Source organism: Oncorhynchus mykiss, chromosome 23 (assembly GCF_057628025.1).
Source record: "Oncorhynchus mykiss isolate SJ-2025 chromosome 23, ASM5762802v1, whole genome shotgun sequence".
Lineage (NCBI taxonomy): Eukaryota > Metazoa > Chordata > Actinopteri > Salmoniformes > Salmonidae > Oncorhynchus > Oncorhynchus mykiss.
In genome coordinates, this window is record NC_143044.1 from 40,566,254 (window position 1) to 40,581,141 (window position 14,888).

The 14,888-nt window shown below is 42.7% G+C and overlaps 2 protein-coding genes across 2 annotated transcripts; one reads left to right on the top strand and one right to left on the bottom strand.

Moving 5' to 3' along the window:
* Window positions 1–612: 612 nt before the first annotated feature.
* On the bottom strand, window positions 613–9,630 carry LOC110502940 (protein VCF1). The gene is made up of 3 exons (XM_021581287.3): window positions 9,045–9,630; window positions 1,406–1,520; window positions 613–1,322 (listed from the first exon to the last, which is right to left on the bottom strand). Exons 1-3 carry the CDS (start codon window positions 9,059–9,061, stop codon window positions 1,071–1,073), a joined length of 384 nt encoding a protein of 127 aa, XP_021436962.1. The 5' UTR covers window positions 9,062–9,630; the 3' UTR covers window positions 613–1,070.
* On the top strand, window positions 9,189–12,919 carry amz2 (archaelysin family metallopeptidase 2). The gene is given in 8 exon segments (XM_036960729.2): window positions 9,189–9,752; window positions 10,326–10,611; window positions 11,267–11,440; window positions 11,587–11,715; window positions 12,394–12,451; window positions 12,453–12,516; window positions 12,580–12,752; window positions 12,754–12,919. Coding segments are annotated over 8 exon segments (1,002 nt in total). The 5' UTR covers window positions 9,189–9,677; the 3' UTR covers window positions 12,797–12,919.
* The last annotated feature ends 1,969 nt before the right edge of the window (window positions 12,920–14,888 follow it).

Below are 14,888 nucleotides of genomic sequence, written 5' to 3' on the forward strand. Positions count from 1 at the left end.
GTTATTTGAATGGTATTGTAAGATACAATTCTAATACATAACATTTGGTAGTCATGAGCAGCACAGATGTCAATTACCTAACAAGTATGCTGAGTGTACAAAACATTAACACCTGCTCGTTCCATGACAGACTGACAAGGTGAAAACTATGATCCCTTATTGATGTTACCTGTTAAATCAGTGTAGATGAAGGGGAGGAGAGGTTAAAGAAGGATTTTTAAGCCTTGAGACATGGATGTGTGTGTGCCATTGAGGGTGAATGGGCAAGACAAAATATTTAAGTGTCTTTGAACGGGGTATGGTAGAAGGTGTCAGGTGCACCGGTTTGTGTCAAGAACTGCAATGATGCTGAGTTTTTCACACTCAGTTTCCTCTATCAAGAACGGGAGAAACAAACAGCTCATTTCCATTGGAACATTCTGAACAATGGAGAATGTGGCCTGTTGTCACAGAAAAAATACTTCTGTGCAAGTGAGTGTAATCATGGTCCCCTCATTTTTTTTGTGGTGGGAGGATGAAGGTAACCACAGTGACTAATCAACACCAACTCACACTCAGCTTTGCAAACAAAACAGCATGATGAGTATTGGCCTGGACAAAAAACAGGCAGAATAAAGTGCTTCTCTTTATTAATTAGGATACAGCAAGCACTTTAGACACTCCTACAAATGTCCGTCAGTAGATAGCACCAGTGGTGATGTTAATGTCCAACAAGAAGTCACTAATTTAAGGAGACTAGCACAGAGCAGTAGACCCCCTCGGTAAAGTGCTGGAGTACATACATACTGCATATAGTAGTACCACAGTGGGCGGGCCATTGTATATGTAGGTGTGCTTCATGTATGTAAGATGTACGGCACAGGGACGATGGTATGGATTTGGCCCAGAGCCCAAAGGATGTATATCCTCATCTGCCACGTCATGGATGACAATAGGTTGAAGTTGCTCCTAGACACAAATCTGACTAAAGTTGATTCTAGATTTGAGCCTACGGGCAACTTCTACCTGAACCGACCCTGCCCAGTTGGGGCAACGGGGGTCAGGAGTGATGGGTCAGGGGTGAGTTGAGGTCACGTAGATCCTGGTTGACCTCTGGTCTGCAGACTGCTGAAATGGGCCTCCCTCAGAACACTGTTGATGTGGTCATAGGGAGTGCTGCCGCCATAGAGACTCAACGAGGAAATTGAAGGGTCTTCTTGCGAGGGACTGAGGAGACTCTGGGAAGTGCAGTTCTTCTGGCTCTGTGTACATGTGCTGGTGCTGGCTCCTCCCCCTGCCCTCTCAGGACTACTGATACCACTACTGCTGTCACTGCCGGACGACTGGAACAGAGAGAGAGAAAACAGGAATGACTTACAGAAAATACTTTTTGCACAAACCATCACAAGTGTGTGTGTCCTGTCACCTCAGAGTCCCAGACGTCTTGGCCCAGCTTGGACACCAGGGCGTGACCCTCCTGTCCCCCTCCTGACCTTTTCGCCAGCTGGTCCCCCTCATTGTCTCCACCCCGCCGCCGCTTCCTGTACACAGTGACAGAGAGGCCAGGGAGGGAGGAAGTGAGTTTGTGCCTGTGTTGCTCAGTCAATAGGGCATGGTGCTTGCAATACCAAGGACTGAGTTCGATTCCTGCTGGGGCCCCTCATACATAACATGTATACAGTAAGTTGCTTTGGATAAAAGCTTCTATTAAATGGCATATTTTATTAGGCCTATATTGAGAAAGTGGGTGTACAGTGCATTCAGAAAGTATTCAGACCTTCACTTTTTCCTCATTTTGTTACGTTACAGCCTTATTCTAAAATTGATTAAATCAAAATTCCAGGTGTTTTTCCCTAGAACTGGCCGCCCGTCAGGGAGGTGACCAACAACCGGATGGTCACTGACAAAGCTCCAGAGTTCCACTGTGGAGATGGGAGATCCTTTCAGAAGGACAATCATCTCTGCGGCACTCCACCAATCCGGCCTTTATGGTAGAGTGGCCAGATGGAAGCCACTCCTCAGTAAAAGGCACATGACAGCCCGCTTGGAGTTTGCCAAAAGGCACTTAAAGGTGATAATGTCCTTGAGTGGCTGTTACGGATACCTGTATCCTGTGTGTGTGTGTGTATCCTGTGTTCTTTTCTCTCCTTCTCCCCTCACAGGTGAAAATCATCACTCCCCACTCAGTCACCAATCCAATCATCATCAATCAGAAGACACACCTCCTCCTGTTTCCTACCCTATCACAGTTCCTTTCCCTTGGTTTAAAAACCCTGTCAGTAGTTTGCTCTGGAGCTCAATCTCTCTGTAAATGCCATGTCTGTAGGTCTCTGTGTTTCACGCTCTCTTTGTGTATTAACCTATCTTTTGTTTGAGCACCTCCATAGCACTTTGTCCTCACCTGTGAGTATTGTTTTTGGTTATGGTGTTTGTTTGCTGGTGGGAAAAGGGGAAATCAAGACAAGTCGCCCATGGGCATACACTACCCGTAGGTAGACTTTGTTAAATACACTAGTTAGAACTGGGCGGACCACCCACTGTATTTTTGGTTAGTTAGTTAGCTGTTGTTGAAATAGGCTAGTCTAGCTTAGGGGTGTTTTTGAATACTTATTGTTTCTTTCCTTGGGTCCAGCTCAGCCCCTTTTCCTGCTTCCCCCCATTACCGTGTGTTTTCAAATAAACCTTGAGTTTGACGGTAGATTTCAGTTGTCCTGGTTATTTCGTTCACACTTTTGCTTTGTCACTATTATAATTTGCCTGAGTTATGTTACGGGTATCATTACCATCCCCCCTAGACTGTCGGGCCAAAAGGGATTCGTAACAGTGGCCCAGCCAGAGCCCGGACTTGAACCTGATCAAACTTTTCTGAAGACACCTGAAAATAGCTGTGCATCGACGCTCCCCATTCAACCTGACAGAGCTTGAGAGGATCTGCAGAGAAGAATGGGAGAAACTCCCCAAATACAAGTGTGCCAAGCTTGTAGCATCATACCCAAGAAGACTCAAAGGTGTAATCGCTGCCAACGGTGCTTCAACAAAGTACTGAGTAAAGGGTCTGAATACTTACAGTATATTGCATTCCTAACCTAGCCCACATCTGCTGTGTGGAACAAGCAGTCATTTGAAAGAGACAACTCAAAGGCGAAATCCATTAAAGCCAAGATAATGGAATTCATTGCCGTTCTCTGTCGTGGGTGATGTTGGCTTTCGCCAACTGGTCGAGCACCGGTAGACTTTTGTTTAAATGTTGGTACTATTTTTCAGATGTTGCCCTACTGTAGTTGCACAGTAATAGGTGTCACTGCTATTAGTTTCACGACTGACATTTGGACCAGCGTTATCAGCCCCATGAGCATGCGGAGTCTGACAGCACAGTGGGTCGATGAGGATTTCGTACGGAGGAAAGTCATATTGCATGCTCAGGAATATGCTGGTTGTCATACCACTGCTGCCATTTCAATGGCATTTGAGAACATGGTTGAAACTTGGAAACATGAATACACTAGCTAGCTCCATTCAAACAACTGACTCATGGCATTGAAACACCTGCTCAACAAAAACTGACAGGGATATAAACAAATGTGCACAACATTTGAGATCAGCTTTATGTGTGTATGGAACATTTCTGGGATCTTTTTTTTAGCTGATGAAACACTTTACATGTTGATTTATATTTTTGTTCAGTGTAGTATTCTAATTCCTAATTCTAACGCCACCGATTCTGTCACAACAGTGGAGTGCGCATGCCCATTCTGACTTTGCTAATGTTAAGCTAACCAGTTAGCTAGCAGCTAGTGTGCGACGTTAGTGCTGGCTAGTTTCTATGGAGTGAAGATGGCCCCTTTTCCAGACAAGGTGGATGTTCCTACTGGCCCTAATTGGCGAATGAAACAGTTGCCCTTGACAAAAGTTTGCCCCAGCGAAAAAACTGCCCACTCAGACTGTGAACAAGTGATTCGGTGGAATTCTCTCTTTACTGTGTCGCCACCATGTTCGATGCTATGTACAAGGACCGCTACTTCAATGCAGACAAGAAACAGAGTTTCCGTGAAATGCTACATTCGCAGCTGGACAAGATGAAAACGGACAGTGACAGTGCGCACCGAGGAAGAGGCGCAACGGACAGACAGAGCTGAAACTTCACTGCTTGACATGTATGATGAAATCCTGGTTGAGAATGAAACTACTGAACAAATGAACAACAAAACAGCACAGCAAGTAAGTGAAAGAAATAGGTTGATTGTTTTACAGGTAATGGGGGCATAAGTAAATGCCAACAAAATAACCAATTGTGTGCCGCCCTATGGGACTCCCAATCACGGCCAGATGTGATACAGCCTGGATTTGAACCAGGGACTGCAGTGCCTTAGACAGCTGTGTCCATATGTGTGTTATCGGTTTCTGGTTTTTTTTGCTAAGGAAAATATCAGATATCGGTCAAAAATGTAATATCGGTGTGTCACTAACGGGTGGTATACAGAAGATAGCCCTATTTGGTAAAAGACCAAGTCCATATTATGGCAAGAACAGCTCAAATAATCAAAGAGAAACAACAGTCCATCATAACTTTAAGACATGAAGGTCAGTCAATCAGGAAAATTTCAAGAACTTTGAAAGTGTCTTCAAGTGCAGTCGCAAAAAACATCAATCGCTATGACGACACTGGGTCTCACGAGGACCACCACAGGAAAGGAAGACCCAGAGTTATCTCTGCTGCAGAAGATAAGTTCATTATAGTTAACTACACCTCAGATTGCAGCCCAAATAAATGCTTCAGACTTCAATTAGACACATCTCAACATCAACTTTTCGGAGGAGACTGCGTAAATCAGGCCTTCATGGTCGAATTGCTGCAAAGAAACCACTACTAAAGGACACCTAAAACCCACAAACTTTCAGATGCACAATTTAGAGCATCCTTACGGGCTGTATCACTACTGAGTACGGCAACTGCACCACCCACAACCGCAAGTCTCTCCAGAGGGTGGTGGGGTCTGCACAACACATCACCATGGCCAAACTACCTGCCCTCCAGGACACCTACAGCACCTGATGTCACAGGAATATCAAAAAGATCATCAAGGACAACAACCACTCGAGCCAGTGTCTGTTCACCCCGCACTACCATCCAGAAGGTGAGGTCAGTACAATCAAAGCTGGGACCAAGAGACTGAAAAACAGCTTATATCTCAAGGCCATCAGACTGAAACAACGATCACTAAACACAGAGAGGCTGCTGCCTACATACAGACAAACTCATTGACCACTTTAATAAAATGGATCACTAGTCATTTTAATAATAATAATAATAATAATAATAATAATATCTTACAGTATATACATATGAGATGAGTAATGTATTTTATACCATCTTGTCTATGCCACTCTGTCATTGCTCATCCATATATCTATGTATATATTCTCATTCCATTCCTTTACTTAGATTTGTGTGTATTAGGTAGTTGTTGTGGAATTGTTAGATTACATGTTAGATATTGCTGCACTGTCGGAACTAGACGCACAAGCACTTCGCTACACTCACAATAACATTGGCTAACGGCAGCGTAGTGGTTAGAGTGTTGGACTAGTAGCCGAAAGGTTGCAAGTTCAAATCCCCAAGCTGACACGGTACAAATCTGTCGTTTTGCCCCTGAACAAGGCAGTTAAGGCCGTCATTGAAAATAAGAATTTGTTCTTAACTGACTTGTCTTGTTAAATAAAGGTAAATGTAAAAATAACCATGTGTATGTGACTAATAAAATGGTATATTATTTGGAATGCCAAGAGTGTGCAAAGGGTGGTTACTTTGAAGAATCTCAAATATAAAATATATTTTGATTTAATTAACACTTTTTTGGTTACTACATGATTCCATGTGTGTTATTTCATAGTTTTGTTGTCTTCACTATTATTCAACAATGTAGAAAATAGTAAAAATAAAGAAAACCCCTTGAATGAGTAGGTGTGTCCAAACCTTTGACTGGTACTGTACATAAATGTGATATTTCAGTTTTTGATTTGTAATACATTTGCAAAGAATTATCAATATGTTTTTGCTTTGTCGTTATGGGGTAGGTTGCGCAGATTGAGGGGAAACAATTATTGAATCAATTTTAGAATAAGGCTGTAACGTAATAAAATGTGGAAAAAGTCAAGAGGTGTGAATACTTTCCGAATGCACTGTGTGTGTGTGGGAGAGAGAGAGGCTATCTCAGCCACAGCATTATAGTTATAGGAGCAGGCATGTGCTCAAATTTTCAGCCATGAGTATTACAACTTATCTGGGAAGAAAACAACCATGTGAAATATTGTCCAAGTTAAACTGATACGCGGAGAGATCAATTAGCCTACTTGAAACATTAACAAATGTAACACTGGCCACAGAGGTTAATGGTACTTCAATAACTATACTATAAAACAAAGATTAATTATATAAATAATGATAATAAAACAACTTTGGAGTACCTTCAATTAAATATTGGGCAAAAAGGAAACTCCGCTCCATCATTCATTGAATCAGATGGCTCATTCATCACAAAACCAACTGATATTGCCAACTACTTTAATGATTTTTTAATTGGCAAGATTAGCTAACTTAGTCATGACATGCCAGCAACAAACACTGACCCTAAACACCCAAGTACAACTGATCAAAATATGAAAGACAAGCATTGTAATTTGAAAATGTGAACAAAATTACTGTTGTCTAGCAACAATGACAAGCCACCTGGGTCTGACAACTTCGATGGAAATTTACTAAGGATAATAGCAGACGATATTGCCACTCCGATTTGCCATATCTTCAATCTAAGCCTACAAGAAAGTGTGTGCCCTTAGGCCTGGAGGGAGATAAAGTGATTATAAAAAGATTGTGGGAGTTGTTTTGTTAGACTTCAGTGCAGCTTTTGACATTATCGATCAGTCTGCTGCAGGAAAAAGGTATGTGATATGGCTTTACACCTCTGCTATATTGTGGATAAAGGATTACCTGTCTAACAGAACAGTGTTCTTTAATGGAAGCCTCTCCAACATAATCCAGGTAGAATCAGACATTCCCCAGAGCAACTGTCTAGGCCCCTTACATTTTTCAATCTTTAGTAATGACATGCCATTCATTGGCTTTGAGTAAAGCAAATGTGTATGTATGCGGATGACTCAACACTATACACATCAGCTACTACAGCAAGTGAAATCAATTCAAGACTTAAAAAAGAGCTGCAGTCAGAATGGATGGCAAAAGTCCTAAATATTAAAAACATTTAAAAGTATTGTATTTGGGACAAATCATTCGCTAAACCATAAACCTCAACTAAATATTGTAATGAATAACGTATAAATGTAGCAAGTTGAGGTGAATAAACTTCTTAGAGTAACCCTGGATTGTCACTGTCATGGTCAAAACATCTTGATTCCACAGTAGCTAAGGTGGGGAGAAGTCTGTCCATAATAAAGTGCTGCTCTGCCTTCTTTACAACACTATCAACAAGGCAGGTCCTACAGGCCCTAGTTTTGTCACACCTGTACTAAATCAAATCAAATCAAATTTTATTTGTCACATACACATGGTTAGCAGATGTTAATGCGAGTGTAGCGAAATGCTTGTGCTTCTAGTTCCGACAATGCAGTAATAACCAACAAGTAATCTAACTAACAATTCCAAAACTACTGTCTTGTCCACAGTGTGAGGGGATAAAGAATATGTACATAAGGATATATGAATGAGTGATGGTACAGAGCAGCATAGGCAAGATACAGTAGATGGTATCGAGTACAGTATATACATATGAGATGAGTATGTAAACAAAGTGGCATAGTTAAAGTGGCTAGTGATCCATGTATTACATAAGGATACAGTCGATGATATAGAGTACAGTATATACGTATGCATATGAGATGAATAATGTAGGGTAAGTAACATTATATAAGGTAGCATTGTTTAAAGTGGCTAGTGATATATTTACATCATTTCCCATTATTAAAGTGGCTGGAGTTGAGTCAGTGTCAGTGTGTTGGCGACAGCCACTCAATGTTAGTGGTGGCTGTTTAACAGTCTGATGGCCTTGAGATAGAAGCTGTTTTTCAGTCTCTCGGTCCCAGCTTTGATGCACCTGTACTGACCTCGCCTTCTGGATGATAGCGGGGTGAACAGGCAGTGGCTCGGGTGGTTGATGTCCTTGATGATCTTTATGGCCTTCCTGTGACATCGGGTGGTGTAGGTGTCCTGGAGGGCAGGTAGTTTGCCCCCGGTGATGCGTTGTGCAGACCTCACCACCCTCTGGAGTGCCTTACAGTTGAGGGCGGAGCAGTTGCCGTACCAGGCGGTGATACAGCCCGCCAGGATGCTCTCGATTGTGCATCTGTAGAAGTTTGTGAGTGCTTTTGGTGACAAGCCAAATTTCTTCAGCCTCCTAAGGTTGAAGAGTCGCTGCTGCGCCTTCTTCACAATGCTGTCTGTGTGAGTGGACCAATTCAGTTTGTCTGTGATGTGTATGCCGAGGAACTTAAAACTTGCTACCCTCTCCACTACTGTTCCATCGATGTGGATAGGGGGGTGTTCCCTCTGCTGTTTCCTGAAGTCCACAATCATCTCCTTAGTTTTGTTGACATTGAGTGTGAGGTTATTTTCCTGACACCACTACTGTCCAGTCATGTGGTGAGGTGCCTCAAAGAGGGTCTTAAGAAAATTACAATTGGCTCAGAACAGAGCAGCACAGTTGACCCTTAAATGTACACGGAGAGCTAACAATACTATGCATGTCAATCTCTTATGGCTCAAAGTAGAGGAGAGATTGACTTCATCATTACTTGTTTTTGTAAGAAGTGTTGACATGCTGAATGCACATAGGTGTCTGTTTAAACTACTAGCACACAGCTTGGACACCCATGCATACCCCACAAGACATGCCACCAGAGGTATCTTCCAAGTCCAGAACAGATTATGAGAGACGCACATTACTAAATAGTGTCATGGCTACATGGAACTCTATTCAACATCAGCTAACTGATGCAAGTAGTAGAATCTGATTATTATAGGTATTAGGTATTTTTGTAAGAAAAACACTCACCTGTTTTCTGTCAACATTTGGCAGACGATTGTCAGTGGGTTGTTTTGGTTACAAAGAAGACTCTGAGCACGTTCGGATGTAAAGGAACGACTCCTCTCCCTCACAACTTTTGGTCGAGCAAAAATCTATTTTCGTACGTACAGCAGAGCTTTCCCCGCACGACCAGTCAGGGCATTCTGATCTTATCTGGTTGTTAGCTTGTTGAACAGCTTATTTGGTTAGCAAGGAAACAACCCTTGACTGGTTAGTCTTGATAATTTAGCATTAACTGTCACTATCCTAGTATGTATGCAGATTATGTCAGTAAACAAGTTACTTCTCGGTTAACGTCTCATCGTCTCTTTCCGCCGTTATAAACTATCTAGCTATAAGCTACTTTAGCTAGCTAACCAGCTAAACTTATAACGAAACAATCGAGAGATTCCTCCAATCTGTCAATTGAACTCGAGTTTTGGTAGTATTTGATAGCAGTCAAACTATCATTCGGTATTGGTGAGATGACAGATCAGAAAGAATACAATACTACGAATCTGATCAAGCTAGCGAGTGTTCTGCTGCTAGCTAAAAGACCCAGCTGAAAGTGTTTACGTGACGTTTGATGACGTAACGATCCAATAACCTGAAACCGACCGAATGCGCATCTGCAAGCTCTACAGTAGGCTACATGTTGCATATAAGAGAGGCAGTTACCCTGTTAACTTGTCGCAGGTAAACAACCTTTTAGTTCTACAAATATTTATATTTTCTATGAAATTCCATTATTGTGATGAAAGTTTTTTTTCTAACTTTATATGGGAACAGAATGTGCCTGCATTGTGTGGTCCCTAGTGTTATGCTCTGTAATCCTATCTACCTGTGAATGAAAATAATGGATGTTACTGGTGGTTGCATGAAGAGGCATTAGAAGTTATTTGTATTCCTCCACCAGGTATGGAATTATAGGGACTATTTAAACAATCCTCATTTGTAAACTTGTCCTTTACCTTAAAGACAACATACAAAAAGCAAATATGCTATATTTATTAAGAATGTCAGGAGGCTTTTAGTTTATTTTGCCTCAGCCCCACCCATAAACTTTGTCTAACCTGTATAAATGCAGTCTTATTCTCAGCTGTCCCTGTGCCATACAAGGCTCTGGAAGATGCCCCAAGGTACAGATATTAAACTCTAACCAATACCATTAGGAGGGAGCTACAGTGTCTAGGCCTTTTGGGCAACTTCATCATACTCTTACCTCACTGTATGTCACATTCTCCTGACCTTCCCCTGACTGATCCACAGATGCAGGTGATCCAGCACCCCGCAGAGACACTTCGCACAGCACTGGTGTCCAGCCGCTGTGACCTGACTGATCGCTACCATAAGTACAGTCGAGAAGAGCGGAGGCTCCTGGAGGAGTGTCTCTGTCTGGGGGATGGGTCCTTGTTCCGGCCCATCACTGTGCACTCTGTCTCGGACTGGATCCACTCGCACCCAGAGGAGCCACAAGACTTCCAGAGTTTCTATAGCAACCCCTACCCCAGCAAACCCATCAAGGGTCACAGTACTATCTACTTACAGATCATCGGTAGGTGGGTCCACACTCTTTCTGTTTTAGCTGTCTCTCAAGCTCTATGGCCTATTAATACTTTTTACAGAGATACAGTTTCTCTGCAGTGGCAAAATCCTCTGAAAATAACAGTGAATCATTCAGGTGCCAATAGCTGGTGCACCATGGACAACAAACTCATTTGTGTGTGATTGAGCTGACCACTACTGTTGAGCCACACACATCAGCTACTGTAAGTAATCAGAGTTAAGGGAGCAGCTACATGGATTCAACTAAAGCTAAAGGTCATGAAAGATAGAATCTTTGAACTGCCACAGTTAAAGGCAGTGTAGCAACCAATACAGAGCATGCACGACTTGAACCTCTTGCAAAGAGGCGTGCATGCACCTAGTTTGCCACTCTGTGCTCAGAACAAGAACCACAAATAGGGCATACACTACCAGTGCATCTCATACTTTTTATTTCCTTCTGAGTCAGGTGCAAAGACCACACAAACAGCATTCGGGGCTAGAGTACAAACACCAGCATGTTCCATTGAAACCAATAGAGGACAACATTTTACAGTTGGTGTGCCACAGAGCTATATGGGAGAGGATTCTCCACCGAAATAATGCAAGGTGAAACATTGAGTGGTACTATTCAGCTATCCATCTCTATGTGTGTTGTTTCCCAGGCTCCTTTAGGGAGGCAGAGGCTGAGACAGGCCAGTACGTGAGGTGGTTGAGGGACTACTGCCAGGCCTTCTATTATTGGCTGGTGGTTAAGCTGTTGCCTCCAGTGACCGTTGCTGCCACAGGCTGTGCCTTCAGGGTCAACAGCAGTTCACACAACCTACAGATCCACGCAGGTGAGAGAAACCAGCTCACGACACCGGGTCATGGGCCAGGGTTCCGCTTTGTGGGGGGTTTCTCCGGTGTTATGAGGCCCTCAACTGGCCGATGTGGGTATAAAAATAATAAATAAATGAAAGGTGGTTGTCATTGTTTCTTTCAGGGGATTTGCTGTGGTTTCTTCAGAAGAGCAAACCGTAAGATGCCTTCGGCATCATGGGCATCACCATGATAGATCTCTACCCCAAAGATTCCTGGAACTTTGTGTTTGGAAAGGCCTCTCTCACTGAAGGTAATTAAACACACACACACTTTAATGTAGTTGTATTCCTATAATATGGAGTTATCCCATTGCGCATGTTGATTTTGTCCTTCCAAACCAGACGCGATCAAAAAAATAAATATCTGAACCAATATATTTATTTGGGGACAGGTCTAAACACATGAAAATGTATGGACATTTAGCTAGCTAGCTTGTTGTTGCTAGCTACTTTGTCCTGGGATATAAACGTTGGGTTTTTATTTTACCTGAAATGCACAAGGTCCTTTTTTTCTAGATTTTTGTAGAATTTTGACCCATTTTGAATCACACAAAATCATGTGTTCTCTACTCTGACAATTAATCCACAAATAAAAGGGGAAACCTAGTTAGTTTCTAGTAATCTCTCTTCAGTCTTCTTCTTCTTTAGATTTTATATGGCAGTTGACAACCAACTTTAAGTTGCATTAGCAGCACCAACTGGACTGTGGACCTCAGTTCATCTTTCAATCACCCATGTGGGTATATGCTCCTAAAAACCAACGAGGAGAGGCAGGACATTTCATCCAAACAAGCAGTTTGGATGAAATGATTGAATAACGTGAATGTGTACATATATTTTGCAACGCTCACACGCGCAAACACAGGCGGTGTGGTCAGCATGTTACTCAAACAAAAATTATACATTGACTGAACATTTTCTTTCTGCAGGAATGGGAGTTTTCAGCTTTGCCAGGTACGACGACAACTTCTACTGCAGGAGTTACGTGTATCAGGCCTTGTCGGGGAGACTACTCTGTGTTTAAGGGCTACTACAGCACTCCTATCACGAGGGTGGCCTATTGAACATAAGTCTGATCTTTGGCCCTGTCTAGAAATGGATTGTTATTGGTTCAGTCTTATCCCCTACATTTATGCCTATCCCTCCTCTGTGTTTGGTTCCAGATGGTCACCCATGAGATAGAGCACATATTCGGGGTGAAATACTGCCAGTGGATGCAGTGTGTCATTCAGGGTTCCAACCACCTGGAGCACTCAGACCGCCGGCCCCTGGACCTTTGCCTGGTCTGCCATCGGATTCAAAATGGCTGACAGATACAAGGTAAGCACGTAATTTGCATCGACTTTGATTCACTGTATTCTGTAGCCTGGTTGCCAGTCTATTTCCCATACTACAGTGTAATGGGGTGACTCTGGAGTGGCTACAGTGCCTTCGGAAAGTATTCAGACCCCTTGACTTTTTCCACAGTTACAGCTTTATTCTAAAATTGATCAAATAAAATAAATCCTCAGCAATCTACACACAATACCCTATATTGACAAAGCAAAACAGGTTTTTAGAAATGTTGACAGTTAACAGTGCATGTCATAGCAAAAACCAAGCCATGAGATTGAAGAAATTGTCCATAGATCTCCGAGACAGAATTGTGTCGAAGCACAGATCTGGGGAAAGGTACCAACAAATTTCTGCAGCATTGAAGGTCCTCAAGAACACAGTGGCCTCCATCTTTCTTAATCCTCCTGCTGTGTTCCTGTAGAATTTGACGTTTTCTCTCTGAAAACTGTAGTTAATTTAATCTGATTGTCATAAGGTTCCATGACTTTGTCCACACAAGGCATCTGAACACACAAAATAAACTTTTGACGATTTTCATTACATTTTGGGTGTTTTATTTAACTTTTTTACACCTGTGGTGTTCCCATTCAAAAATGACCAGTCATTATAAATGAATGGGTGACATTACAATTAGTGTATAAAATAGAGTTCAGGCACATGCCAATTCATCAGATGGACACACTTCCTCTCCCAGACCCCCACATGCATGTGTATTTTGAGCACACACACACACCTCACTCCCCTTCTTGGCTTCCATGGCAACCCCACGGGAACCTTTCCCCAATAGAATCTTTCCCCCACGGGAACCACACCTGTTGGAATTCTCACAAACAATTGCAACATTGTTTCAATAATATATAGAACTTTTCTCGTAGCTCTGGTATATAAAGCTTTTTTGAGGCCTTGCTCACAATTCTTTCTGTGGCAGCACAGTGACCAAACAATATACTGTATGTGAGGCTCTTTGATCATATCTTTGTTCATGACACTGGTGAGAAGGAGAGAGTCCTTGTTAAACTTTTACACAAAGTAGTATGTGATAAATAGCACAATATGTTTCATCTGACTATTTGTTATAGTCAAAATGATCCATACATTATGCTTTTTGTACTAAAAAACAAGTTGTATGAGCTCAGGTCAATGAGGCCTACAGGTCATAAAAAGCTAAAACAAGTTCAAAACTTGTAATGTTCACAAGAACTTAAGTTGATAAAACGATCTAACACAACATAAGGTGATAATATATGTATTAACACAGAATTAATTAACATGAAACGAACACAACATGAGGGTTAAATGGAAGAAGTTTGGAACCAGGAAGACATTTCCTAGCTGCCTGGCCAAACTGACCAATCGAGGGTGAAGGGCCTTGGTCAGGGAGGTGACCAAGAACCTGATGGTCACTCTGACAGTGCTCTAGAGTACCTATGTGGAGATGGGAGATCCTTCCAGAAGGACAACCATCTCTGCAGCACTCCACCAATCTGGCCTTTATGGTAGTGGCCAGAAGGAAGCCTCTCCTCAGTAAATGCCACATGATGGCCTGCTTGGAGTTTGCCAAAATGCACCTAAAGACTCTCAGACCATGAGAAACAAGACTCTCTGGTCTGATGAAACCAAGATTGAACTCTTTGGTCTGAATGCCAAATGTCACATCTGGAGAAAACCTGGCATCATCCCTATGGTGAAGCATGGTAGTGGCAGCAGCATGATGGTGGCAGCATCATGCTGTGGGAATGTTTTTCAGCGGTAGAGCTGGGAGACTAGCCAGGGTTGAGGCAAAGAAGAACGGCGCAAAGTACAGAGAGATCCTTGATGAAAACCTGCTCCAAAGCGCTCAGGACCACAGACTGGGGCGACGGTTCACCTTCCAACAGCACAAAGACCCTAAGCACACAGCCAAGATAACGCAGGAGTGGCTTTGGGACAAGTCTCTGAATGTCCTTGAGTGGCCCAGCCAGAGCCCGGCCCAGACAGAACCCGACGAACATCTCTGGAGAGACCTGAAAAAAGCTGTGCAGCAATGCTGTCCATCCAACCTGACAGAGATTGAGAGGATCTGCAGAGAAGAATGGGAGAAACTCCCCAA

Excerpts from the sequence above, each read along its gene's own strand:
- LOC110502940 (XM_021581287.3), bottom strand. Across the intron at positions 1,323-1,405 it reads AAGACGTCTGGGACTCTGAG|TCGTCCGGCAGTGACAGCAG; the intron begins GTGACAGGACAC and ends TCTCTGTTCCAG.